Source organism: Myotis lucifugus, unplaced genomic scaffold (assembly GCF_000147115.1).
Source record: "Myotis lucifugus unplaced genomic scaffold, Myoluc2.0 scaffold_971, whole genome shotgun sequence".
Taxonomy (NCBI): domain Eukaryota; kingdom Metazoa; phylum Chordata; class Mammalia; order Chiroptera; family Vespertilionidae; genus Myotis; species Myotis lucifugus.
This window is the reverse complement of record NW_005872019.1, coordinates 29087-55668: the sequence shown is the minus strand read 5'-3', so window position 1 is coordinate 55668 and position 26582 is coordinate 29087. Positions and strand designations below refer to the sequence as shown.

At 58.6% G+C, this 26582-nt stretch overlaps 1 protein-coding gene across 1 annotated transcript in view; it reads left to right on the top strand.

Annotated features, from left to right (window-relative positions):
• IGF2R (insulin like growth factor 2 receptor) overlaps positions 1 to 26582 on the top strand; it is a 71173-nt gene that overhangs the window by 16073 nt on the left and 28518 nt on the right. Inside the window, 18 exon segments of the mRNA XM_014448963.2 lie at positions 542 to 674; positions 3037 to 3166; positions 4901 to 5006; positions 7491 to 7653; positions 7788 to 7959; positions 8799 to 8902; positions 14263 to 14427; positions 17384 to 17524; positions 18674 to 18817; positions 20265 to 20402; positions 20958 to 21102; positions 21567 to 21744; positions 23257 to 23372; positions 23776 to 23794; positions 23796 to 23945; positions 25336 to 25515; positions 25932 to 26033; positions 26392 to 26493. Of these exon segments, the coding sequence (XP_014304449.1) occupies positions 542 to 674; positions 3037 to 3166; positions 4901 to 5006; positions 7491 to 7653; positions 7788 to 7959; positions 8799 to 8902; positions 14263 to 14427; positions 17384 to 17524; positions 18674 to 18817; positions 20265 to 20402; positions 20958 to 21102; positions 21567 to 21744; positions 23257 to 23372; positions 23776 to 23794; positions 23796 to 23945; positions 25336 to 25515; positions 25932 to 26033; positions 26392 to 26493 (2388 nt within the window).

The following is a 26582-nucleotide window of genomic DNA, read 5'->3' as shown; positions in this document are numbered from 1 at the left end:
GATGCTGGTACAGGCGTTGTCCTGAGCCTGTCCTTTAGGGCGTCAGCAGGGACAGAGCCCTGCACTCAGCCAGCGGTCTCTCCCGTGGGAGGAAGCTAACAGGTAACACACACCAGCGCTCTGAAGGGCAGGAAGGCGGGGGAGGCACAGAGAGGTGGGGAGCACTGCTTTAGATCAGGGTGTCAAGACAGGCTCCCCGAGCACGTGACGGCTCATCGGAGACCAGAGCGAGGTGGAGAGAGAGCTGTGTGATCCCGGGGAAGTGCATTCCAGGGGGAGGGAGTGTCGAGTTCCCTGGGCCGAGCAGCACCTGGGGGCCCAGAGGCTGCGTCCTGGAGGTTGGAGGGGGCTCCCTCTCTGGATCTGAGCAGAGTGATTTGGCCGATGCAACTTGGGCAGGGCTGAGCTGGTGGTGGTGGGGACCTGGGCCGCAGGACAGGGCGTGTGTCATCGGGAAGCAAGGACCCGATGAAAAGACGGGTGGTCGCAGGCCAGTTGGAAGGTGTGTGTTGGAGACTGACTCTCTCCCCCTCTCTTCTAGGTGCCGTGCTATGCGTTCGATGGCGAGTTCAAGAAGCACGATTTAAACCCACTGATCAAGCTCAGTGGCGCTTACTTGGTGGACGACTCGGACCCGGACACGTCTCTGTTCATCAACGTTTGCAGAGACATAGGTGTGGACCTTGGGGGGCGTGGGCGAGGGGTGGGGAAGGGTCGCTTGGAAATGTCCTTGTCTTTGCCCTCCGCCTGCGCTCACCTGTCTGGAGAGCCACGTGGCTGGGAGGCCTCGCGATAGCGCTTGTCCCCACAGATGTCTCTGTGCATAGCCCACCCCGCGGCCCCAGGAATCCGATCCCTCACACGTCCCCTCCACACTGCGAGTCCAGCCCCGTGTGCTCTCTCTGTCTGACACTTGGGGTTTCAGGATTCTCACGTGAATCTTACTTCCAATGAGATGGGGGTGGGGGTGGGGGATGGATGGATTTGGTGTGTGGGCGCTGAGCACGGCTGGAGGAAATGGAGTCCGGAGTTCCTGGCCGGGCTGGGGAAGCCACGTGCCCCGGCTGTGGGTACCTGAGTCCCTTGGCTGTGAGCTGGGAAAAGGGGAGAGGGGTGCCCAGGGTCCTGGGGCACTTGATCATGACCCATATTTCGTTCTGGGCCGACTTCCTGCCTGGCTGTCTCTGAAGCTGCCAGGACTGGTGTGAGAAGCTTGGGTGTCTGCTCAGCTACCTGAAGGCGGTGCCCAGCCTTTATCCAGCGAGGCCGTGGGAAGCTGTGCTAAGCCCGGCTGGAGCCTCGCTTGGCGTTGGCTTCAAGGGCTGTGAGTTGTTAGTCCTCTGCTAGCTTTGCTCGTGATCAATAAAAAATAATCCTTCCCTGTTTCCCTTACATTCTTATTCCTCACATCGTATATAGGACTTTGGCCTTAGAAAAGTTTGGAAAAGTTTTTAAAAAGAAAGCCAGCCCATGAGAGGACTGTGGGCTGCACGCACACGCGTGAGTGTGCAAGTGTTCTTTACATTGTGTGTGGACATCACGCACCACTTGGCTCACTCCTTCTCCGTTGTTCTAAAAAGGGAGCCACACGGCTCCCCAGGGGCCAGCGCCGGGCAGGTGTGCCGCAGGTTGTTCATGTCATTCTTTTGTGCTCCAAGGATGGCTCCTGTTGTTCTTCTGGAAAAAGGTCGGTAGACAAAGTCTTTGTCTTAAATGGGCCTGTAACTCAGATTTGATGATAAAGTTGAAGAGGCCTGTAGATGGTTGAATTCTGAAATAGTATGCGATTATTCACATTCACTGGATATATTCTTTTGTTTTTAAATTTTATTTTATTGTTTAAAGTATTACAGATAGTAGTACATATGTCTCCTTTTTTTCCCACCCATTGACCTTCCCCCGGCCTCCCCTACCCCCCGGCACATGCCCTCACTCCCCCCCCCCCCAGTGTCTTGTGTCCATTGGTTATGCTTATATGCATGCATACAAGTCCTTCAGTTGATCTTTTACCTCCCCCCCGCCCCCAACACTCCCCAGCCTTCCCGCTGTAATTTGACAGTCTGTTCCATGCTTCTCTGCCTCTGTATCTATCTTTTTTGTTCATCAGGTTATAATGATATATTCTTAAAAGCGCTTTGTTTCTTTCCCATTGACTGGCAGTTTGAGTTGGGTTTCCGTGGCTTTGATTCACACGGGATCATCCACACTGAGTGTCTTTACCCCGACCTTCTCCAGCCCCAGGAGATGGCTCCGGGCCTCCCACTGTATTTGAAAGGGACCCTGGAAACCATGAACAACGTAGCTTTCCTGCCGGCTGCGCAACTGCACGCTGAGGGCTCATGCCTCACATTTGCCTTCAGCCCCCCAAGTGCTCCGTCCCCCGTGGGTCACTGCGGGCGCAGACGCTCGGGGTGCACGAACCACCCGGCAGGGAGACCTCATGATGGGGCCTGAGACCGATGGTCGTGTCCCTCCATCGTCCGTGACTCCTCAACCCTGTGAGGGGCTCGGCTGGGAGAGCTGTGGAGTGAGGTCAGAGGTGTAGCAGAAGTCAGTGGTGGGTCGGGGATTTGAATCCAGAACCATCTGTGGGTTCTCTCGGGTCTGCGTGTCTTCACACAGACCCGTGGATCCCTGCCTGTGCTGGTCTGTTTGTAGATGGAAAGGTGGTCATGCTGAAGGTAGTGTGTTTCCAGGAGGAGGGGGCACATTCCTAACGTCAGCGAACACGAGAGCCCCGGCTTATCGGGCGCCTCTGACGTGCCAGGTGCGGAGCGAGTGCCCTGCATTCCTTCCCCGACACGTGCCCGCAGCCCTGCCGGTGGGGGCTGCTGCTCTCTCTCCTCCTGACACGCAGGCAGGTCACCGATGTCTAAGGTCTCAGAATGGAATGTGGTCCAAACTTCTACCTTATGTTACTTAGGGAGACTTTTGAAATGTTGCTCTTGTTTTTTTCTTTAAAGGGTCCTTGGGCCCACGGGTAAGTGTGACGACCCTTGCTGATGCATAATCCACATCCCATGTAATGTTTTACAGACGCTCTACGGGACCCGAGCCCGCAGCTGCGCGCCTGCCCCCTGGGCACCGCCGCCTGCCTGGTGCGAGGGAGCCAGGCCTTCGACGTGGGCCAGCCCAAGGAGGGGCTGAAGCTGGTGAGCAAGGACAGGTCAGTGTGCGCGGGGCGGCTGCCTCCTCAGCAGGAGCCTAGCTTTGTAGTTTGCTGCAAGATAATGCTTGCAAAACGATGGCTTCCCACATGCTTGCAAAACCACAGTCATCACGGTGAGTCACCGAGGCTGCCTGACTCCTAATCACTTGTCTCCAGAGCTGTGAGACGTGGGTCGGGATGAGCCGCACAAGGCTGCCTCGTGACAGCTTCGTGTGACAGCTCCCTGCAGGTGTGTCTGACGTTGGCCATGGCAGGGCCCTGGTGAAGTTCACTGTTTCCTCCTTATCTGCTCTTTAGAGACACAATCCTGCAGGGAGAGGGCAGGAAGGGCAGTTTGCTGGCTCCCTTCCAGGGCGCGGGGCCTGCTTCCTGCCGGGGCAACGGCGCCCCAGGCCCTCCAGGCCCCCCAGGCCCCCAGGCCCCCCGGCCCGGTGCTTCATTCCTCATGATAAGACGTGCTGCTTGCTCGTGCTCTTCCTGTCTCTGTGCCTGACTTGGCAGGGAGACGCTTTCCTCCGGGGGCACACGTGACCGTGACCGTCACCGGGGGGAAGGGTTTTGATGGCCCCGGTGGCAGGGCCCTTGATGGACACCTCGTGGGCTGCTCTGCGTGGAGCTGTGGCTCATCAGTGCTGCGATTACAGATGCCTGCGGAAATGGGGCGTGCCTGAGATGTGAAATGTTGGGGAGGTTTCTAGGTGCGTGTCTGCATTCGTTTGCAGGGCTGCTGTGAGCAAAGTACCACAGCCTGGGCGGCCGGCAGCGGAAAGTTATTTGCTCTCAGTTTTGGAGGCCAGCAGTCCGGGCGCCAGGGCTGTTTTTCCTGCGGCCTTTCTCCTTGGTGTGCGGGCGGCCGCCCTCTCCCTGTGCCCGCGTGCTTCCCTCTGTGCCTGTCCGGGTCCTGGTCTCCTCTTCTTACAGGAACACAGTGCTGTCTGATTAGCGCCCACCCTGATGGCCTCGTCTCAATCACCTCTTTAAATACCTCACCTCCAAAGACTCTCACGTGCTGAGGGGCTGGGGTTAGGGCTTCTGCGGGAATTGGGGGAGGGAGGACACCATGCCGCCCATAATGTCGTCCTACGTGACAAATGGGGGATTCTTCATACCCGGAGGACTTTGTGAGAAGCGGGTATTGGAAGAAAGCCTGAGCTTGTCTTCAGGGGAAAGGCAGGCCGTGTTTTCGGCTGTTCTGTGGCCGGCTCACCAGGAGCGCGGGTAAGGCCCCGAGGTGAGGCCCCGAGGTGAGAGACCCCCACCCCCTCGTGAGGCCGTCCCGCGGCGGCCAGCTGGCCAGCACGCTCCGCTATCTTCAGGTGACAAAGGAGACCTTGGCTCGCAGGGAGACGACGTTGTTTGGAGAGGAAGTGGTCTTGCGGGCTGTGGCGCGATGGCTTGACCTGCTCAGCTGTGTTTGTTTGGTTTTGTTAGAGTGTAATGTTTTTTGTTTGACTCAAACAGCTTTTCTTAGTATTTAAATTTACACGTTGCTTGTTTTATTTGTTTTTTAAAGAAAATAGCACTAAATTGAAGTTTACGCTTAAATTTATTTTTCTTCCCCAAATGGAAATGAATGAAAGTGTTGTACTACTTGTGGCTTCTTTTACGTTTTAATCTTCTTTCAGTTATCAGTGTCCCCCCCAATGAATGCTCAGGGCTCTCGGGTGAATTTGAATGCCTTTAATTTGAAAGCGATACTTTGTAACACTCTTGTCTCTCTGTGGCCTCCAGGCTGGTCCTGACCTACGGAAAAGAAGGGGCAGGGAGGCCCGACTTCTGTGAGGGCCACAGCCCGGCCGTGACCATTACCTTCGTCTGCCCCTCGGAGCGCCGGGAGGTGAGGCTGTTCTGTTCTCTCGGGACTTCCCAGTGCGCCCGCCAGCCGGGCTGCCTGGGAGCAGGGGCCGGGGCTGCGGCGGGCGGTGGTCTGTGCGGGCCGGGTGTGCGGACTGGGGGGAAATCATGCTTCCCGGGATGGCTGAGCGGGCGAGGCTCCTGGAGAACAGCCGGCTGTTTGCTCTCTCAGCCACCTCGAGGGGCCCTGGGTGTTCACGTAGGACGGTGTTTTGTTCTGTTGTGGGAGACAATTTTAATTGGTTCGTGGACAGATTTAAAAATTTTCATAGCTGTGCTGATTTGAGTGGGTTTTGAAAAACCATCCTTACATCCCCAAACCCGTGATTTCATGGCCCTTATTGCTTTGGGATGAAACCAGGTAAAAGTAGCTAATGAGTTTCCAGACGTGGTCAGAAACGAGCAGTGCAGATGCTGTGCAGACCTGGGAGGCTTCATGCAGGGCCGCAGCGGGCTTTGGGGGTCCGGCCTGGTGTGGGAGGATGTCGGCCGAGGGAAGGCTCCCTGGGCTCACAGGGGAGCGGTCACCCTCCCTGCCTCCCCCCTCTCCGCCGCCCCCCCCGCCGAGCTGCCAGCAGCCTGATTGCTCTGTCCTTTGGCTGTTTACGCAGTTGAGCACAGCTGTGAACTCCGTGAGGGTAGGGCGGTCTGGGTTGTCCTTGGCCGGTGCCCAGTGGTGTTGCATGCACGTGTGGCTGTGAAGTGTTTTAGCAGATGTGGGTGCCGATGGACGGAGACAGCCCGGAGGAAGGGCAGGGCTTCCCCCTGATTTATTCCCGTCTCCTCCGAGCAGAGGGAGCGAGGAGGAGGGGAGTTCTTGGGCCAGGGAGCCCTACTCCCCTCCCCCCAAATAAACGTGGAATGTGCCGTGGCAGCCGGCCAGCTTTGTGCGCTGGGGTATGGGGACAAAGGTTTAGTCCCGACCAGCTTTCCACGTTAGGTCCCCAGACTCCCAGGGCCCGCGGTGGCAGCTCACAGGACCCGCCTGGCCGCCCCGGGCTCGACGTCAGCTCTGAATGCGAGGTGGAGGGGCTCTGATTTATTCCTTCCGTCCGTGCCTACGCATGGGAATGGAAACCTTCTCAGGCTGCGGAGGCCGTCTCGGGGCCGCGGGCTCACAGGCTCCCCCCTCGTTTGCGCGGCGTTCAGTGAGGACCTGTGCGCTGGAGAGGAGTGGGCGCCCCTCTCCTGCCCGCCCCTCCCGCCCTCTCCTCCCAGACATGAGGCACCGCAGTGTCCGTGCAGGGGCTGGTTTGCTGCTGGGAAGGGAAGGGTTCCCGCCCAGGCTAGCTGTTCACGGGGCAGCACTCGGGTTACATGTGGTGCCTTCATGCTTGAAGGTTTGCTTAAGCGTTTGCGCTGGCTGTTGAACACTTTTAGGAGCTGGGAGTTCAGTCAGCGTGTACCTTGTAGATCTCTTTAAAAAAGCTTTAGTGCATGTACAGATGGCAGAAGCCCCTGTTGTAAGCACAGGAACAGAATTGTGCAACCAGTGCCCCCGTCTGATGTTCGGACGTGTCCATCACCCCGAAAGAGACCTTGTGTGGCCACTGCCACCCCTGCCCCAGCGTGGCAGCCACAGCCTGCGGACTTGCCTTTCTGGGCATCTTGTGCAGTGACCGCACACCGTGTGCCTTTGTGTCCGACTCCTCCCGCGCGGCCCGGCCGCCGTCGGCACGGGTCCGACCTGACCGCGCCGAGGGCTGAAAGCACCAGCTCTGAGTCAGAGAGTCAGAGCCGGACTCGCCACTTCACAGCTTAGTCATCACATGACCTGTGTTTGCAAACCAGCGTGGAGGCCTGTGCCTGGCACGTAGCGGCGCCGGGTAAACATTTGCAGAGCGGCGGCGCTCAGAGGCAGCAGCCCTGCCCGATGCTGAGCAGCCACACGCTCTCCCGGCGATGGTTACGGACGGCACTGCCCTCCGGGAGCAGGGGCCTCCCGGCCTCCGTCCCTGTCCCACCGCAGGCTCGGCCAGAGCTCACGCCCTCAGCGCAGTGTGTGGGTGAGGCCCTGTCCCTGGGGCAGGAGCACATGGAGGCGTGCCCAGGACCCTGAGACAGTCTGGAGAGGGGTGCAGGGCCGTCTCCCTAGAGGCTCCCAGGCACAGCGATTCCTACGCAACTTGGGGGGGCCTTTGGCCCGGGCTCCCCAGCTCTTCTGATTGAAAGGCACGGCCTCCCGCCCTTTGCCTCACTCGCCTGGCTGCTGCCGAGGCCGGGGGTGTCGGGTGACGCTGGGTTCAGGGTGCACTGGCTGAAGCCGAGTGTGACCCTGAAGGGGGTGGGGGTGCTGGCGAGTCCCTGGGGTCGTGGCGAGTCAGAGAGTCCAGACACTGAGGGTGCAGAGCAGGGACAGGAAAGCATTAAACCCAGCAACTGACTCCTGAGGCTTCAGAAGGGGGAACCTGGGTTGAAGCTGAATGCTCACAATTTAAGTTTGCACCTTCCCAACCGTTTCCGATAGGGCACCCTTCCCAAGCTCACGGCCAAATCCAACTGCCGCTACGAGGTCGAGTGGGTCACCGAGTACGCCTGCCACCGGGATTACCTGGAGAGCAGCAACTGCTCCCTGAGCAGCACGCAGCATGACATCGCCATCGACCTGTGGCCGCTGCGGCAGAGCCGAGGTGAGCGGCCGGGCCGAGGTGCTGGGCGGCCCTTCCCGCGGGCGGTGCAGAGCCCAGGCCGCGTGAGCGGCGCCGTGACTTCCAGCAGCTGCGGCTGCGGCGGGGCCTCTGCTCATTTGCTCCCTTCTCTCCAGGTCGTTACTACACTGCCGACGGGAAGGAGTACATTTTTTATTTGAATATCTGCGGAGAAATTGAAGCAACCCCAAAGGCCTGTAATGAGAAACAGGCTGCGGTTTGCCAAGGGAAGAAGCCTGATTTCACTCAAGTCAAAGTGGCAGGAAAATTCCAGAGCCAGACTCTCCGGTGTGTAAACAGCCTTCCCGCGCTTTTCGAGCGCATTGTGTCTGTTCTTGTTAAACTTACCCGACTTCCCGTGGCCCCTTCCTCCTCCGTCCCCGCAAAGCCCAGGAGCCGGGAGGACGGCGTCCCTCCCTCCGACCTGCCTGGGACGTGGGGCCTTGGTCACTGGGCACCGGGCTGCTCTTCCTGGCTGGACAATGAGATGGCTCCTGTTAAATCTGTTTGCTTTACAAGCCATTGTTTGGAAGGAGCCACACTGTAGGAAACTTACTTAATTAGTTTACAGTTGAAGCAGCTTTTGTACTTAAAAATTTATGTTTCCTAGCTTCCCGTTGTCTCCGGCACTTGGAGAATCTGAAATGCCGTTAGCATAATGTAAAGGTTTGAAACAACTAAGAAAACACACCCAGCCCAATTCTCGTGGCCCCTGACTCAGTGGTCATCGTTACTGAGCGAGAGGGGATGCCGTTCCCTGAGAACGCGCATCGTCCGGGCCCGCAGGTAAGGCCGCGCCGATGGCGGTGGCCGCAGCACCGTGCGCTTCACGGCCATTGTTTGTCTTGTACAAAGTCCAAGGAGGAGAGCGGAGGAGTGTGCAGGCTCACAGCAAACCTTCGGCGCTGTCCTGCCGCCGTTATGACTTTGAAGTAAGAGGACGATAAGCCCGTCCATTTGGAACTCATTTCCTCTCGCCGTTTTCCCCAGCTGGCGAGAGCGTGCTGTTCTGTGTCAGCACCGATTTGTCGGGGGTATGCGAAGGGCTTAATGGAGAAAAGTTTAAAAATGCAGGTTCCTCTCGGGGTTCTGCTAAACATGCGTGCATGTGTGTTTCCAAAATCCAGGTACTCGGACGGAGACCTCACCCTCATCTACTCGGGAGGCGACGAGTGCAGCTCGGGCTTCCAGCGCATGAGCGTCATAAACTTCGAGTGCAACGAGACCGCGGGTGAGTGTGCCGCGGGTGAGCGTGCCTGAGGGTGAGCGTGCACGAGGGTGAGCGTGCCCACGGGTGAGCGCTGGCGTCTGCGTCAGGTGCGGGGCACGGGTGTTCCTGGGAGTGGAGCACTGAATGGGGCAGTCAGGCGTCCTCCAGGCGTGGCACCTCCAGCCCCCAGCCAGCGACACACATCCTGTTTCCACTTTCCTCCCCTCTGTTTGCTTTGGGAGTGGGCCCAGCGCCGGGCCTGCTGGGACGGAGGCTGTGCCTTGGGTTCCATTCTCAACAGCATGGGTACGGATTCTGCAAGGTGGGTCTGCTCACCGACCCCTTTTCTTGTACAAACTGAGGTTCAAAGGGACCCTTTAAGATGGTGGCCCTGTGATAGCGGCTGGATTTTGGGATCCCAGGAGGTTGCAGAGCAAGTTTGTTTTTTCTGAGCGATTAGGAGACACGTCCTTTTTAAAAATATTTTTATTGACTTCAGAGAGGAAGGGAGAGGGAGAGAGAGAGAGAGAGAGAGAGAGAGAAACATCAATGAGGAGAGAGAATCATGGATCGGCTGCCTCCTGTGCGTCCCCTGACTGGGGATCAAGCCTGCAACCTGGGCCTGTGCCCTGACCGGGAATCGAACCCTGACCTCCTGGTTCACAGGGTGGTGCTCAACCACTGAGCCCCGCCGCCGGGCAGGAGAAGCTTCTGCAGAGGTGACGGGATCCGTTGTCATCAGGGAGCGGGCCTGTCTGTCGACCTTCCAGCTGTGACCCCTGGCCCCGCCTCTGCACCTAGTGCTGGTTCTGGAGCCACCTGGCCCACGAGGCCGCCAGCCCAGGTCCTCCCGGCTCCGCACACGGTTTGTTTTGTGTGTTTGTGGCAGCGTCGGCCATTTGGTCATGGGCAGCTTTTGACATGGTTCGCTGCAGAGCCCGGGAGAGGCAGCTGTGCGTGACGGGAGTGGGGCCCTGAGGGCCGAGCCTGGGACGTGAAGGAGCTGGGAAGAGGCGGTGAGCAGGACTGAGCTCCCATCAACTGCCCAGCGGGCCCCACAGGGGGGCCTCGTGCAGCGAGGGGGGCCTCGCCCACATGCCCTTCCTGCTGCTCCACTGCCCTTGATCCGCTCCCCCTCGTGCCCGGCAGCCGCTCCCCCACGCACTCTCGCTGACGGGAGCCGGCCGGCCGGCCCTGAAAACTCGCATTCTCCGTGAGTCACCAGCACACGCTGTGTTCGCACTTGCTTGTTTGACCTGTGAGACCGATGGACACACAGGGCCCGCGAGGCGGTTCCTGGCCAGGAGCCGAGGGAGAAGGGAACTGGCCAGTGTCGTGCAGGGTGACTCGGGTGGCCCTGAGTGAGTGCCGTCACCCAGGACCTCACCAGGAGGGAGGCCCCGAGGCCAGATCTGGAGTCTGGGGAGCCTCGGGATCGCGGCAGTGAGGGAAAGAGGAGGCCCTGTTTGGGGGAGCCCGCAGGAGGACGGGAGTGAGGCAGAGCAGGGTGGCTGTGGCGCCGTCTGTGGCAGAGGGAACAGCTCTCCCAGGCCATGCATTTGGGTCGCGGGGAGCAGCTCCAGGGTGTATATTTAGACTGTGGCTAGAGATGACCCTAGAAGGGAGAGTGGGCAGCCCCGGGACGAGTGCCTACGGCCTGTGGAGGAGGTGACGTGATCCAGAAGTGAGTGTGAGGCCCGGGGGCTCTCGGCAGGTGGGGACGTGGCTCGACTGGGTATGGCCTTGGCCGGGCTGCGCCTCCCATCTGGCTCGAACGCCCTCTGCCCTCCCAGGTCCTCTGTCTCCATCGGCCTCCCCTCCAGGTTCACAGGAGACCCTCTCTGCGGCACCCTGCCCCTCTGTCCCTGTCCCTGGGAGTGCAGCCTGCTGCTTAGCTGTGTCCCCGGATTTTCTGCACTCGGCGTGCCGCCCCCCCCCCCGCCTCCGCTGGCCGCTGCTCGGCTGTGGGTGACTCCTGTGGTCCCAGCCTCCCTCCCTTGCGATTACCTCTTGGCCTCGTTCTGGGCGTTTTATAAATGACTTGGCCGAGGTCTTTGGGAGTGCGCTGATCTCATCCGGGCACGCTGGGAGCATGGGATCGTGATCCAGAGAGATCCCGGCGGAGGAGGCGGAGGCGGAGAAGGGCACACAAATGGGGGCTCACGGGAAGGGGTGTGGCCGTTGTGCACATGAGCCGAGGCGTGAAAAAAAGACTGCAGGCCCTTTTCTCTTCCCTCCTTCACTTCTTTATTAGAAAAAGTTTTCACAAGAAGGAACATCACAAGAATGAGAGTTCATTTCCCCGCCACTCAGGTTTAGCGGTCGTTCATGTTTTGCCAAATTTGCTTCATAGAAACCACACGTCACTGATGGAGCATCGCACTCCACTCCACCTTCGACCTGGCGATCAGCAAGGGGGCCCCAGTGCCAGAAACGCGGTGTTTCCTGGCCGTTTTCATGGTGATGGGGACCAGGAGGCCGACGGGGAGATGTTGGACGTTCTGGGGTGGGGGTCTTGAGCTCAGGCCGGCCTTGGGGTATAAAATATGTAAGGCTGCCCCCTCCCCGCCGCCCAGGGCCTCCACTCCCGGCACACCCGGTACACGCTGTAACACTATTTCATTATTACCGTGTCCACATCTAGGTTGGGAGGTTTGAGAGGAAGTCCTCTGGTGGGTTCCGTGCTTACTGGATAAATGTGATCATAGGGTTTTGCATGTGAACGGGTGTTAATTGGCTGTGTGTATAATGTGGCTTATAATTTAACTTGGATCTCCACGAATTATTTATGCTTATGAATCTATGGCCCATGCACACTCTTCATACATTTATTCTTTTTGCCGTAATATATTTTGAGCCATTTGTTTCAATAACTTACGTCTAGTTTGCTGTAATAAGATACCCTATTTTTGTCAAATAAAGGCCTTAGATCATTTTTTGGGAGGAGTAATATATTAGGAGAGGCTAGTAAGAAATCTAAAAATTTAAGCAACTCGTTACCTTAAAGGTTTATTTTCTTTAGTTTACGCCATTGCAGGGGCTGGAGGCGGGGCCCTGCTCCAGGGGCTCACTCAAGGGCCTTGTGCCCTCCGTGCTGTGTTGCTGCCTGCCGCCTGCACGTGGCCTCCTCGGACCCTGCAGGATGGGAGGGAGCAGCAGTTCTTCTTAAGTGGCACGGGATGCAGCTTAGCTGTGACAGAGAGGAAAGGAGTCCCGCTTGGTGAGGAGCAGCACTGCCCATCGCAGAGGGACGGGGGAGAGGGCTGCGGCCCCACAGCCAGGGAGCAGCACCGGTTCCCCTGGAACAACCACTCTCCCTCAGCTGGTCGTGGAGTCCATGCTGGGAGGGGGCCACGGGGGCGGGAGCGCCAGGACCGTGGATTGACAGAGGGAAACACTCATACAGATGCTCTGGTGGGGGGACCCGCCGCCTGGGGGGAGTGGTCCCGACGGCAAAGCCCACTGCCCTTCACGGCAACAGAAGAGGCTCGGGGGAGGGGCGTGGGGCTGATTCGCCTCCTAAAGCCGTTTGAGGAGTTAAATAAGACGGGCAAGGTGCACCCCACTGCTTATCCATGGACTCCCACAGATCCTCAGCGCGTTTCAGATGCAGAACCCCCCACTCGGAGTGGGGGGGCTGCTGGGACCCTCGTGGTCGGATGGAGTCGTGCGTCAGCTAATCTGGTGCAGGACGCACGCAGCAGTTCGAGGAAACGGGACTGTTTTCCAAGTAGAGACATGAGTCACCGGCCGTGATGCGGGGGCGGGAGTGAGCGGGCGGCTGGCTCCTGAGCAGCGGCCCCGCAGCAGGCGGTGCGTGTTGTCAGCAAGGAGGGGGGCAGCGCTGCTCCTTCGAGAGAAGGGCTCTGACGTTAGAAAGGGAGCCGTGGCCGCAGCGTTGCCTGTGCTCACGAGCCTGGCTCGGGGGCCAGCCCGTCTGGATTGGATCCTGGCTCCTCGCGTTCTAGCTGTGAAACCATCGGCAAATTATGTAGCCGCCCTGAATCTAGTAAACGGGCTAGAATTGTGCCTGTGCCATGGGGTTCTGAGGATTGCATATGCCGGTTTTTATAAAGTGCTTAAATCGGAGCCTGTGCCTACAGCCGGCCCCACGGCACACGCAGACGCCTGCCCAGTGCCTGGCTCAGGTTGTGCGCAGTGCAGGGGAGCTGCTGGTAGCATGACTGTGCTGTTTGTAATATTAAATGCTTAATAGAAACTGCAGTGGAAACCTCATTTTCCCTGGGTACAGAAATCATTTCCCTTTCCTGGAGAACATTGCGCACTGTGGGGCACCACGCCGCAGAGAGGCGGAGCTGTAGGGGGGGAGGATTGCTAAACCGGCAGGGGAGGGAGACAGCCTGGTGCCAGCGCCCACCAGCGCGGAGGGGCCGGGGGAGAGGGTCAGCACAGCTCGTCAGCACCCGGCTGGCTCCGTGGACCGGGGGCGACCTGGGAGGAGCTGGCTTCCTGGGCAGAGCTGAGCTGTGGGGCTCCTCGTGGGGAAACTGGGGCTCCCTGATGGGGTGGTCAGCAGACTGCAGATGTGAGCAGGGTGTGGGAGACACGTACTCATGCGGTCCCCAGAATGCAGGGTGCTGGCGCCACCTGGAGGCCAGCCTGCAGCTTTGCGAGGTGACGCCCACAGCTGCTGCAGTGGGGGGACTGTAGGAAGGGTCCCTCTTCTGCTTTCAGCCCCAGGGAACTTGTCTTGCCCACAGCGACATCACTGAGCCCGGGGCGCTCCTGGGACGAGCTCTGGCCACTGCCTCCTGTCCGTGGGTCTGGTCTGGCCCAGCAGCTGGCGGAGCTGAGCTGACCGCAGGCCTCATTAGCACCCTTCCAGGGCCCCATCCAGCCTGTGTAAACAGCCTGTGTCCTACCAAGATGAAAGGGGCGCAGGCTGCTCTGAGGGTTGGGGTTAGCGGAGCCTCTGCTCTAATCCCAGCCCTCTGACCCTGGGCTTTGGGGCTGGAGTTCGTTTATGTTCAACTGCGTCTGGGTTGCTGGTTGTTGGTGTCGTCCCTGTTTCTCCCCTCGCTCCTTTGATATTCCTGGGTTTAGGCATATAGTGGAGTGTGTGTTTGTTTTTAAATATATTTTTATTGTTGATAGGTTACAGATATCTCCCATTTCCCCCCTTCCTCTCCTCCTCCCAGCCCCTCCCCCTGCCCCCCAGGCCTTCACTACCCTATTGCCGGCCCATGGGCTGTGCATATAAGTGTAAAAGTTCTTTGGTTTATCTCTTCTCGTCCCCCAACCCCGCATCGAGGTCTGTCAGTCTGCTCCATGCCTCCCTGCTTCGGTCTTATTTTGTTGGTCAATTCATTGTGTTCATTAGATTAGTGGAGTGTTTTATTTTTCCTTTTCCAATTGCACAGGTAACGGCGGGAGAGGCACTCCTGTGTTCACCGGGGAGGTGGACTGCACCTACTTCTTCACGTGGGACACGAAGCACGCGTGTGTGAAAGAGAAGGAGGACCTCCTGTGCGGCCTCACCGACGGGAAGCGGCGGTACGACCTGTCCGCTCTGGCCCGGCACGCAGGTAGGCCCCTGTACCCGCCGGTAGGCCCCTGTACCCGCAGGGAGGGCCCTGTACCCGCAGGGAGGGCCCTGTACCCGCAGGGAGGCTCCTGTACCCGCCGGTAGGCCCCTGTACCCGCAGGGAGGGCCCTGTACCCGCAGGGAGGCCCCTGTACCCGCAGGGAGGCCCCTGTACCCGCAGGGAGGGCCCTATGCCCGCAGGGAGGGCCCTGTGCCCACAGGGAGGGCCCTGTACCCGCAGGGAGGCCCCTGTACCCGCAGGGAGGCCCCTGTGCCCGCAGGGAGGGCCCTGTACCCGCAGGGAGGCCCCTGTACCCGCAGGGAGGGCCCTGTACCCACAGGGAGGGCCCTGTGCCCACAGGTTGGGCCCTGTGCCCGCAGGTTGGGCCCTCGTGCCCACGTGGGTCTCAGGCGCGTGCGTGTTGGGGGCACATTTTCTTGTCTCCTTCCCCACGAACATTTGGAAAGGCTGTCCCTCCTTCCGCTGCCAGCTCACCAGCGTGGCCTTTCCCTCCTCACGTAGCAGTGTGAGTGATGAGAAATGGCACTGACTCATTGCAGGATGTCTGAGTTTGAGGTCGGCATCACTGTTTTCCACTTGGGGGACTTTGAGCTAATCTTGCCATGTTTTAGTAAAAACTGCCAAGTGCCTACTGTGTGCCAGGCCTTGTGCTTTGTGATTAGAAACTTTTAAAAAAAATCCTCACCCAGGGGTATTTTTTCCATTGATTTTTAGAGAGAGCGGAAGGGAGGGAGGGAGGGGGAACAAAAGAGCGAGAGAGAGAAACATCGATGTGAGAGAGCCACATCGATTGGCTGCCTCCCACATGTTCCCTGACTGGGACCAGGGATTGAACCTGCAACCCAGGTACATGCCCTTGGCAGGTAATTGAACTCAGGACCCTTTGGTGCAAGGGCCAACACTCTAACCACAGAGCAACACTGGCCAGGGCGAAACTTTTTTTTTTTCTTAATTTAAACTCTTGTTGCTAAGAGAGTAGATCTTCCAAGTTCTCATCATGTTTGTAACTGTGGTGAAGGACGTTCACTAAGCTTATTGTCATCATTTCGCAGGTCATATTGTGCACGTAAAGCTAATACAACGTTACATGTCAATTTTATCTCAATGAAAAAATTCAAAAAATAAACGGAGAGTCGGCTGGGTTCCCACTGAACAGGTGGCTGCCAGGCTCAGAGGGTGGGCTCATGCCTTGGGCCTCAGGCTTTCCGTTGGCCTCACTGCTCTTTTCCCATCTCTGCGGTGGATCAGGCTCCTCTCCCACCTCCGGTCTTTGGTGAGGCCGAAAGGAGGAAGGGCGTGGGAGCCCTTGGGACACAGCCACGCGAGCCTCGTGGCGAGAGCCTCGGGGTGGTGTGCGGCGCGGTTTCCTGGCCGAGGCAGACATGTGGCTGCACAGATGCTTGCTGGCGTCTGTCACCTGTGGCAGGGACCGCGTGCTGTGGACCTGGCAGCAAACCTGACACGCGTGCCCCGTGCCTGTGGGCCTGAGAGCTGAGCAGGCAGAGAGCCCGGATGGCGAGGATGGGGCTTCACGGGGAAACCGCGTCTGGCTGGGACGTTTCTGGCTTTGTCTGGTTTTCAGCAGCGCGGGGAATTGGGTGTCTGCAGAAGCAGGCTGCGTCTGTGAGGTGGAGATGGTCCCTGGGACGGGGAGGGAGTTGCCTGGAGTCACATAATGACCAGCTGTGACGGGGACTCGCGTTTGGAGTCCCGCCTGCTTGGGAACGTGGCATGGTAAGAGGAGGTTCCTCTTGCGTGGACGCGGGCCTGCGGAAGTAGGTGGATTGTGCTCCGTGCCCCAGGGCCCTTGCACTGCTGGGGACGTGGCAGGTCAGCTCTGGTGCGTGTGTGCTCGTGGGGAGGTTGGCTTCCTGTGAAGCGGAACGAGCTCTCCGCTCCGATCACAGCCTGGAGCGAGGACTGGTGTGGCCACGTCCGGCCATGTTGCTGACCCTCTCCAGGGGGTTTTCTCACAGTCAGATGGGTGTGATAGTAGGTCCCTTTATTCAGCCTTTTTAGAAAACATCACTGGGCACCACACCCCTAGGGTCTGCACTCGTGGGCCCGGCGCCTGCCCTGCTCTGGGTCCCCAGGAACCTGGACTTTCTCAGCTCCTGCACCCACTGGCTCCCGGGACCTGTGAGCTGAGCTGACCCCCTCCCTGTCACTTAAACGTCCTCCTGCTCTACAGCCTTCACCCACCGAGACCCCGGCTTTCAGAGGGGCTGTCCTGCTCGCTCGCTCGGTCATCGTGGGTTCTTCCAGGGTAGTGACGTGGGTGTCACTCCCCGACGCGATCCTAGCCGCGCCTTTGACACCCGGGCTCCGGGCGCGAGAGGAGCCTGTGCCGTCTCACCCTCTTCAACAGCCCGGTCCCTTCCCGGTGTTCCTGCTGGTCTGTCTGCCTCCGGGCTGGCCTCCTCGCGGGAGGACCCTTTGCTCTCAGCACTGAGCAGGTGCGCCCCCTGCTGCTGAGGATCTTCAGTTCCTGTGTGGTGTTTCTGTGTCGTGTGTGACAGCCTCCTGAGCTGTTGGAGTTCGGGGAGCACGCGTGTCCCGTGTGCCTTCTCGGTGGTTGACGAGGGGCCGTGACTGACGGCTGGTGCTGCCCGGGCCCGAGCGGGGCTGGCGTCCGGACTTGGTTTCGGTTTCTGATTTCATACTTGGGAGAATCTCACTGTTTAATGGTCTGTCCCCGTTACCCCTGCTCCCTGGGAGGTGTGGGGCGCGGTTTACGGTTTATTTCTGTCACGTTAAACAGAAGCGGAGGAGCTCGGGGCGTGGCTGTGCCTGCCGCCCGCCTGCCCGGAGCGTGAGGCCGAGGGCTGGCGGCCACGTGCTCGCTGAGCCTGTTGACCCCCCCGCCCCCCATCGTTTATGGGAAACAGTCGCTGCCTTTGACGAAAGAAGCTTCTTTTACTTTATCTGTTCACAGAACCGGAACGGAACTGGGAAGCGGTGGATGGCATCCAGAAGGAGGCAGAGAAGAAGCACTTCTTCATCAACATTTGCCACCGGCTGCTGCCCGAGGGCCAGGCCCGGGGCTGCCCGGAGGACGCGGCCGTGTGCGCCGTGGGTGAGTTGCCAGGCGCGCCCAGGGTGGAGCCTTAGAAAGCCCCCCGGGGTTCAGCACCTCGGGCTGGTGAGGACAGGGGTGAGGCCGCAGCGGCCACAGCGCCTCCGGGACGGAGACGGCCTACGGGGGCCCGGCCTCCTGCTGGCCAGGCTGACGGGAGCGGAGAGAACCTGCTGGAAATGCTGGCTATCTGTTCGCTCTGTAGCCTGAAGAATCACATGGCTAGCGCTCGTGCAGAACGGATTCTGATTATTTTAACAACTTGACTGCTTGGTTTCTCAAACGTTACGGCGTAAGGCGACTGGAATCTGATATTGTGGCCTTCGCCTGAGAGCGCTGTCCCCATGTCCTTCCGATGGGCTCGTCTGTCCTGCCCTGCAGACACGCCTTAGATGTATGTAGCGTGTTGGTGTCACTCAGGAGTCACCTTGAAAGTGACAGGCAGGGGAGTCACTGGAGTCTGTTACACACGGGAAACGAGTCGTGAGCTCAGGTGGGGGTTAGGAGTCACCCCCTCTTGAGAAGGTGCTGTGTCTTTCTGAGCAGGTCCAAGCGTGGCCATGCCTTTAAGGACGTGGCCCAGTGTTTCAGAACTTGATAGTAAAAATCAACCAAACCACAAATTATGTGGCACATTCTTGGCTGGCTGAGCAGTTTAGTTACTTTCTAGCCCCCTGGCTGTGCCTTTAAAAGCCCTGTCTCGGGCAGCCGAGGCCCCAGAACGGGGGAGCAGTCCTCCTGCCAAGGGCCACTTGGATATTTATAACATCATTGGATCAACTTAAACACGTTGGCCAAACATTTAATGAACTCACTCCTAATGCCCTGTCAGGGCCAGACCAAATGATTTCGGGGCCATAGGCCCGCGGGCGGATGTTTCCCACCCCTGCTGTACGGGACGGCGTGACGTGGGCACAGAGGACTTCGTGTATCTTTCTCGCACTTTCCTGATAAGCCTGGAGGTGGCCTTTGGGGTTTTTCTACGTGGCTGCCACCACCCGGCCGCACTTGTCACTCAAGAAAAAGTCGACCATCTGGCCAGGGCCGGCGGCCGGGAGAGGGTGTGGCACAGCTGCTGAGTTTGGGTACCTCTTTGTGTCGTTACCGTTTTTAATCGTGTCTTCTGTCCCCCCCCCCCTTTTTTTCCAGATAAGAATGGAAAGAAAAGTCTGGGCAAATTTATTTCTTCTCCCACAAAAGAGAATGGGAACATTCTACTCTCCTATTCAGATGGTGATGCTTGTGGTGATAAGAAGAGAATAAAAACTGATATAATACTTGTGTGCAAGCCAGGTAACAGCTTAAAAAAAGAAAAGATAAAATACTCCTGTGGCTTTTGCCAGGGGTGTGCCCACGCTCTTCATTGCTGTTTTCTGTTGGCCCTGCCGGGTGATGAGGCCGAAGGGGTGGGGTCAAGCATTTCAGGTTCCAGAACCCTTGGCGGTGGTCAGTTGGATTTGATCCCCCACCCCTTGCCCAGAACCAGCCCAGAAATGGAGAAACCGTATGGCGTCTGAGGGCATTGTCGTAATTTTCCTAAAGAGCTATGTCTGCGCATGGCTTCTTGCTTAGGACGGATACACAGCAGTCACACAGCCGCTTAACTCCTGGGAGGGGCTGAAAAATGCTGTCTGGCCCGGCCAGCGTGGCTCGGTGGTTGAGCTGTGAACCAGGAGGTCACGGTTTGATTCCAGGTCAGGGCACATGCCTGGGTTGCGGGCTCGATCCCCAGTGGGGGCCATACAGGAGGCAACCAATCAATGACTCTCTCTCATCGTTGATGTTTCTCTCTTCCTCTTCCTCTCCCTTCCTCTCTGAAACCAAGAAAAATATATTGAAAAAAAGTGCTGTCCTTGGTTTCACTGAACATGGAACACAGTGCATCCGGTACCGTCCTTTACTTCCGTTGGTTTACAGGGTCAGAACCTACAGGTAGAGGCACACATTTTTGTGTTTCTCACAATGTGTTTTGTGAGTAATCTCCTATTTCACAGTCATACATATATGTCCTGGGACTTCCTTGTTGAGTGCTGGGAGAGTTGATCATGGCTCGGTCTTACTATCTTTAAACGTGGCCCTTGCTGTTGGGTTAATAGCGTATTGCCACCGTCGCTAACCACGCTGTTACATATCCTCCCCTCGTCCCATCAGGGAAATTCCTTTAGATAAATTCTCAGTGTGGAATAAGCTCAGGGGCTAGGAGTATTTTTCTTTTTTTAAAAAAATATGTTTTTATTGATTTTAGAGAGAGGAAGGGAGAAGGAGAGAGAGAAACATACATCAGTGGGCTGCACCTGCACGCCCCCTACTGGCGATGGAGCCTGCACCCAGGGCCTGTGTCCTCACCCGGAATCAAACCAGCAATCTTTTGGTGCATCTGTCGGCACCCAACCAAGCCACCCAGCCCGACTAGGACTATTTTTTTGAGCTTTTTTCTTTTTTTTTCCAATTATGGCATCATATGCATAATATAAAATTTACATATTTTAAGGAATTGTAGTAAACTACACATAACATGAACTTCACCACTTTAACCATTTTAAGCGGACAGTTCATTGGCATGAAGCACATTCCCATTGTTGGGCAACAATCACCACTACCATCTCCAGAACCTTCTCATCTTCCCAAACCGATGCTCTGCCCCGCAGTCCCCCCTCCCCCTCTGTAGGGTTGACTCTGGGAACCTCGGTACGTGGACCCACACACTATCTGTAGGGTGACGGCTCTGCTCCGCCCACAGGAGAACTGGAAAGCGCCCCGGTGCTGATGGACGCCAGCGAGGACGGCTGCTACTACGAGTTCGAGTGGCACACGGCTGCCGCCTGCGTGCTGTCCCGGACCGAGGGCGACAACTGCACCGTCTTGGACTCCCAGGCAGGTGCGTATCCCGTGTGTCCAGCAGCACCTGGCGGGCAGCGTCCCCGGGACCTGCGTGGGCTTTTAGAAAACGTACTTCCTATGAGTGTTTTGGAGGTGGCCTGCTTTAGGATGACGTTAACATGTGGGACCAGCATCCTGACAAGCTGGTGTTTGAGGTCACGAGAAACCTGCCTTAACTTCATGGTTTAGGTAGGTTTTGCTGAACACGAAACCTGAGGGTCACAAGGAAATAAGTCACGTGGAAAAGGCTTTTCATGGGAGTGGCCACGAAACCCGCCTGAGAGACTTCACGCAGGTCCTGTGGCTTCCATCCCGCTTAGGCACGCGGGTTACGTGACCCGCAGTCGTGGGCTTCGCACAGAACTAGGTTGACAGCGGAGCAACCCCTCCCAGGCACAGGCAGGGGCTGTGTCTGTGCCCGAAGGAAGGGCCCTCGTCCGCCTGCCGGGCTCCCTGCCGCCGGGCGTCTGGGAAGACCGTCTGTGAGAGGCTGTGCCAGGTCCCTCTGGCCTGTGCCCGACTGACCTGCACCGGGGCTGCTGCTCTTCCGTAGGGTTCTCCTTTGACCTGTCGCCTCTCACGAAGAAAGATGGCTACAAGGTTGAGACGGCCAAGTACGACTTCTACATCAACGTGTGCGCGGCGGTGACCATGGGCGCCTGCCAGCCGGGCTCGGGGGCCTGCCAGGTGGCGAGAAGGCAAGTCTCCAGCCAGCAGCCCCGAGGTTTCTTGGGTAACAGACTTTATTCAGGGTCAGGTGCTGAGGAGAGGTAGCCTGTGAACCAGAGGATGCTGGGAGTTCTGTTTCCCTTGGCAACGAGGAGCGGTTTCCATGATGCCCACCTTCGTGTGGCTGGCTCAGCTCACTTGTTAGACAGACATTTGTGCCTGTTTCTTTACTCACTAGTGCAAATGAAGGGGTTGCACCTTCAGCCAGCCGTGGGCTTGGGTTCCCGAGGGGGGGTTGCCCTCTCACCGCCCCCCTGCCCCCCGCCCCCCAGGCTTAGCATCCTGGCTGCAGTCAGGGTGGTCTGCGCCCTGGGTCCTGGCCCAGCTGCTCCCCATCCTGCACGCCAGCCCTCCTCCTGGGCCAGGGCCCTCCTGTGCCAACGTTGGGGGCGGCTGGTCTGGGTCTCTTCTGAGAGGCGCCTGCTTGTTTCAGCGATGGGAAGGCTTGGAACTTGGGACAGAGCAACGCTAAGCTTTCCTATTACGATGGGATGATCCAGCTGAACTACAGGGACGGCACGCCCTACAATAACAACAGGCACACGCCCAGAGCCACGCTGATCACCTTCCTCTGCGACCGGGACGCAGGCGTGGGCGTCCCCGAGTACCAGGTAGGGAGGGGCTGTGGGTCCCCGAGTACCAGGTAGGGAGGGGCTGTGGGTCCCCGAGTACCAGGTAGGGAGGGGCTGTGGGTCCCCGAGTACCAGGTAGGGAGGGGCTGTGGGTCCCCGAGTACCAGGTAGGGAGGGGCTGTGGGTCCCCGAGTACCAGGTAGGGAGGGGCTGTGGGTCCCCGAGTACCAGGTAGGGAGGGGCTGTGGGTCCCCGAGTACCAGGTAGGGAGGGGCTGTGGGTCCCCGAGTACCAGGTAGGGAGGGGCTGTGGGTCCCCGAGTACCAGGTGGGGAGCGGCTGTGGGTCCCCGAGTACCAGGTTGGAAGGGGCTGTGGGTCCCCGAGTACCAGGTTGGAAGGGGCTGTGGGTCCCCGAGTACCAGGTAGGGAGGGGCTGTGGGTCCCCGAGTACCAGGTTGGAAGGGGCTGTGGGTCCCCGAGTACCAGGTTGGAAGGGGCTGTGGGTCCCCGAGTACCAGGTAGGGAGGGGCTGTGGGTCCCCGAGTACCAGGTAGGAAGGGGCTGTGGGTCCCCGAGTACCAGGTGGGGAGGGGCTGTGGGTCCCCGAGTACCAGGTAGGGAGGGGCTGTGGGTCCCCGAGTACCAGGTAGGGAGGGGCTGTGGGTCCCCGAGTACCAGGTGGGGAGCGGCTGTGGGTCCCCGAGTACCAGGTGGGGAGGGGCTGTGGGTGCCTGCCTGGGCTTGCATGGTGCTGCGAGAGATGTCATTCGTGAAGGCAGGAGGAAAGAAGAAAGAGTCCTCGGGGCTGGTGCCTTTCTAGTCTGAGACGAGGCTCTCCCTGTAGGTGGGTGTGAGCTGGGGTGTCCCCGGGGATAAACAGCCGCATTGTCTGGCTCCCCAAGACTGGCACTGAGCCTCCTGCCATGGCCCTTCACTTAGAGACGCAGCTTTCAGTCTGGTCTCCTGGCCACGTTACCACCTCTTGAGATTGTAATGGATCCTGTTAGGCTTGCTGGGCCTGTAGGCAGTTTCCGTTTCTGAGCGGTCCCTGCAGCAGGCCTTTCTGCTCCGATCGCCCGCAGCCCTGTCGGGTGGGTCCCAAGCACACAGGCATCGCAGCCATCCCTCCTTCCCACTTCACAGCCTGGGTTTCCGTCTTAATTTTTTAAAAAAATTTATTGGTTTTTTACAGAGAGGAAGGGAGAGGGATGGAGAGTTAGAAACATCGATGAGAGAGAAACATCGATCAGCTGCCTCCTGCACACCCCGTACTGGGGATGTGCCCGCAACCAAGGTACATGCCCTTGACTGGAATCAAACCTGGGACCCTTCAGTCCACAGACTGATGCTCTATCCACTGAGCCAAACCGGTTAGGGCGCCGTCTTAATTTTTTATTGGACACGCTTCCTGCTAATAAAATGAGGGAACGTAACCTTTCTTTCCTACAGTGTTTGTGTAGAGAGCATGTACCTGTCTTTGCTTTTGTTTAACCCTGGCTTCGCATGACATTCCCTCCCTCTGCGTCCTCCCACGTCTCCTGCCCCGCCAGGAGGAAGACAACTCGACCTACAACTTCCGGTGGTACACCAGCTACGCCTGCCCCGAGGAGCCGCTGGAGTGCCTGGTGACCGACCCGCTCTCCATGGAGCAGTACGACCTCTCCAGGTGCGGGGCAGCCGCCCTTGGCCTCGCCCTGGCCGGGCCAGTTAGTGCCGAGGTCTCGCATGTGGGCCTCGCCGGGAGCCTGGAGCTGAGCGGTGGTAGGGCGTCCGCTCGGGGTGCAGGACCAGGGCGGGGAGATGACGCAGAGTCACCCTGACCGTGGGCTGGCAGCCTCCGTCTTCAGCGGCATCACTTAAGTCAGTCGCTATTGGTGCGGAGGGGGGCAGGTTGGGGTGTGCCGCGGTCTGCGTTTAGCAGAAGTCACGCTGCTGGTGCTGAGTCACGGGGGGCGGGGTTGGGGGGGGCAGCTCAGGAGTGTGACCGCAGGGCGTGTTCTCTGCGTTTCTCTAAGAGCTTAGAAATGAGCTGTCAGGCTTCACAAGCAGACACTGCTCTGAAATTGTAGGCTGGCAAAGTCCGAAGACGGGCCCCGAAGGGAACTGGTACGCCCTGGACAGCGCCGGAGCGCACAGCGCGTGGCGCAAGTACTACATCAACGTGTGCCGGCCTCTGAGCCCGGTGCCCGGCTGCGACCGCTACGCGTCCGCCTGCCAGATGAGATACGAGAACAAGCAGGTGAGGCTGCCTGCCCCTCGGGGTCGCCTGTCTCCGTCGGCGCACTCACCTCCGTGGCCCGGCGTGGTGGTGTCTGGACTCCCAGCTCACAGGCGGGCGGGCCTGGAAGCGGGGCCCCTGAGCGGGAGCGAGGCCTGCTGGCGTGTGGTTGTGGAAATCATTGTTCAGATTTAAGCCCTAAGCGAGCCACGGTGTGGGGAACCTCTGCTCACAGTACGGGGTCTAGTCTGAATTCAAAAGTGCCTTCCAGGGGCCGGCAGATGTCGGTGAAGAGTAGTGTTTGCCTCCAAGAGCTCTTGCTTCTGGCGAATGAGGGGGCCTGGCTCAGGGCGTCACTGGGGTGAACTGAGCTGAGCATTTGCTCTGTCCGGACGCCGAGCTGCCCGACGTCGTCGGGAGAGTGTGGTTACTGCCAGGAGTTTGGTATGTTCCCTTGTGCTCTTTGCCCAGTGAGTCTTGTTATTTATTTTTAAATATATTTTTATTGGTTTTTAGAGAGAGAGGAAGGGAAAGGGATAGAGAGATCGAAACATCGATGAGAGAGAAACAACATCAATCAGCTGCCTCCTGCAGGCCCCCTGCTGGGGATTGAGCCGGCAAACTAGTATGTGCGCTGACTGGGAATCGAACTGGTGACCTCTTGGTTCCTGGGTCGACGCTCACCCACTGAGCCACACCCCCTGGGCTGCGGGCGAATTTAAAATAAAGATGGGCATGTGCTCCTGTAGAAATAGCACATGGGGAACGTGCTTTTCCTGGCGTGGGTTTCGAGGTCTGGCGTTGCTGTGGAGGTGAGGTGAGTGCCCTGCGGGGTTTTGTGCACCAGCACGTGTGCACTCTGGGAGCAGTGGCCTCAGTACAGTCAGTGCTCGAGATCCACGGATTCCGTGTTTGCAGACTCGTCACATTTGTTACCCCCCAAATCGATACAGTCACGTGGGACATGGGCACAGTGGCCTGACCCATACGTTCCCCGCTGAGGTGGAACAAGGGGACGCCCTCCATCCTTGTCTACTTCCTACTCTTGTGACCTTGACCGGAGGGTGGGGATGTGAGGGGCGGGGTCGTGCAGGCCGGAGTTCCGGGCTGGGATGGGGATCGAAGCCTGCCCTGAGGACTGTTAGAGGATGGCCTTGCACAGTCACGTGTCTGAACACCGTTTTCCTATAGTAACGATGGTGGAATGCACCAGCGTGATCTCCTGTGAGGGTTGAGGGTCAGATTCTGAGTGAGCTGTGTGTGCACAGAGGTGCAGGGCTCCCTGCGTGTAGGAGCCGGTTCCCTGCGCACTCGCTTCGTGCTCGCGGGGACTTCACGGACCACGAGCTGAGTGCTCGAACCCGCTGCGCGAGTGGGGACGCAGGGCCCCTCACAGGCGTGTTGTCCGCAGGGTGTGTTTTCTGAAGTCGTGTCCATCAGCAACCTGGGCGTGGCCCGGTTCGGCCCCTTGGTGGAGGAGAGCGGCAGCCTCCTGCTGGAGTACGAGAACGGCTCGGCCTGCACCACCAGCGACGGCATGCAGACCACCTACACCACCCGGATCCACCTCGTCTGCTCCAGGGGCAGCCTGGTGAGGCGCTCGGCCGGGCGGGGGGTGCGGGCGTCTCCTGTGGCCAGTACCGCCTGGGGTGTCTCTTAACGGGGGCGAGCGAGTCTGGTGGGTAGAGGAGTCAGGTTCTCTTTTTCAAAAGCGTGGACTTGAACTCAAACTTGGGTGTGGGTCCCAGTTGCACCCTTTACTGCTGGCAAGACCTCAGGTAAATGTCTTAGCATCCAAGCCTGAGAGGTAATAGCATCCAAGCCTTCAGAGCAGGAACAGGGAGGACGCACCTTGGAATTGGATGACGCTCATTGAGCCCCCAGCCTGTCGAGCGACACCGAGTCAGGTGTCAGGAGATTTGGGCCGTTTTCTGTAGTGGCTGGGCTTCCTTTGGCTGGAGGGTCCGCTCTCTTAGATTGACTGCTGTCCTGGATTTGACCTTCCAGAACACCCACCCGATATTTTCTCTCATCTGGGAGTGTGTGGTCACTTTCCTGTGGAACACAGAGGCCGCCTGTCCCATCCAAATAACGACGGAAACAGACCAGGTACGTGTGCCGTCAGGACCTCTCGGCGAGTTGCCCCGTCCGGCTCTGCACACACCCCTTCCCTCCCCTTCCTAATCTCACCAGCATCACCACGGAGACACTGATCAGCTGCCTCCTGCACGCCCCCTACCGGGGGTCGAGCTCGCAACCAGGCGTGTGCCCTGAGTGGGAATTGGACTGTGATCTCCTGGTTCATGGGTCAACGCCCAACCAGTGAGCCACGCCAGGGGCATGAAGGGCTGCTTTCTCTCTGGGGTTCCCGTCGGGAGGAGCACACTTGCAGGTCTGGGAGGCACTGTGTGTGCTGTGCCCTCCAGGACTGGGTTCGAGCGTGTCTCTTCCCGCCTTGTTCCCGCAGGCCTGTGCCATAAGGGACCCGAACAGCGGCTATGTGTTTGACCTCAACCCGCTGAACAACTCCCAAGGCTACATCGTCTCTGGCATCGGGAAGACCTTTGTGGTAAGAATTCTGTGTGAATCCCAGTTTGCTCTGAAATGTGACAGAGGCTGCAGCCACCTGCAGCTGGTGTAACTTACAGTAGGTGAGAG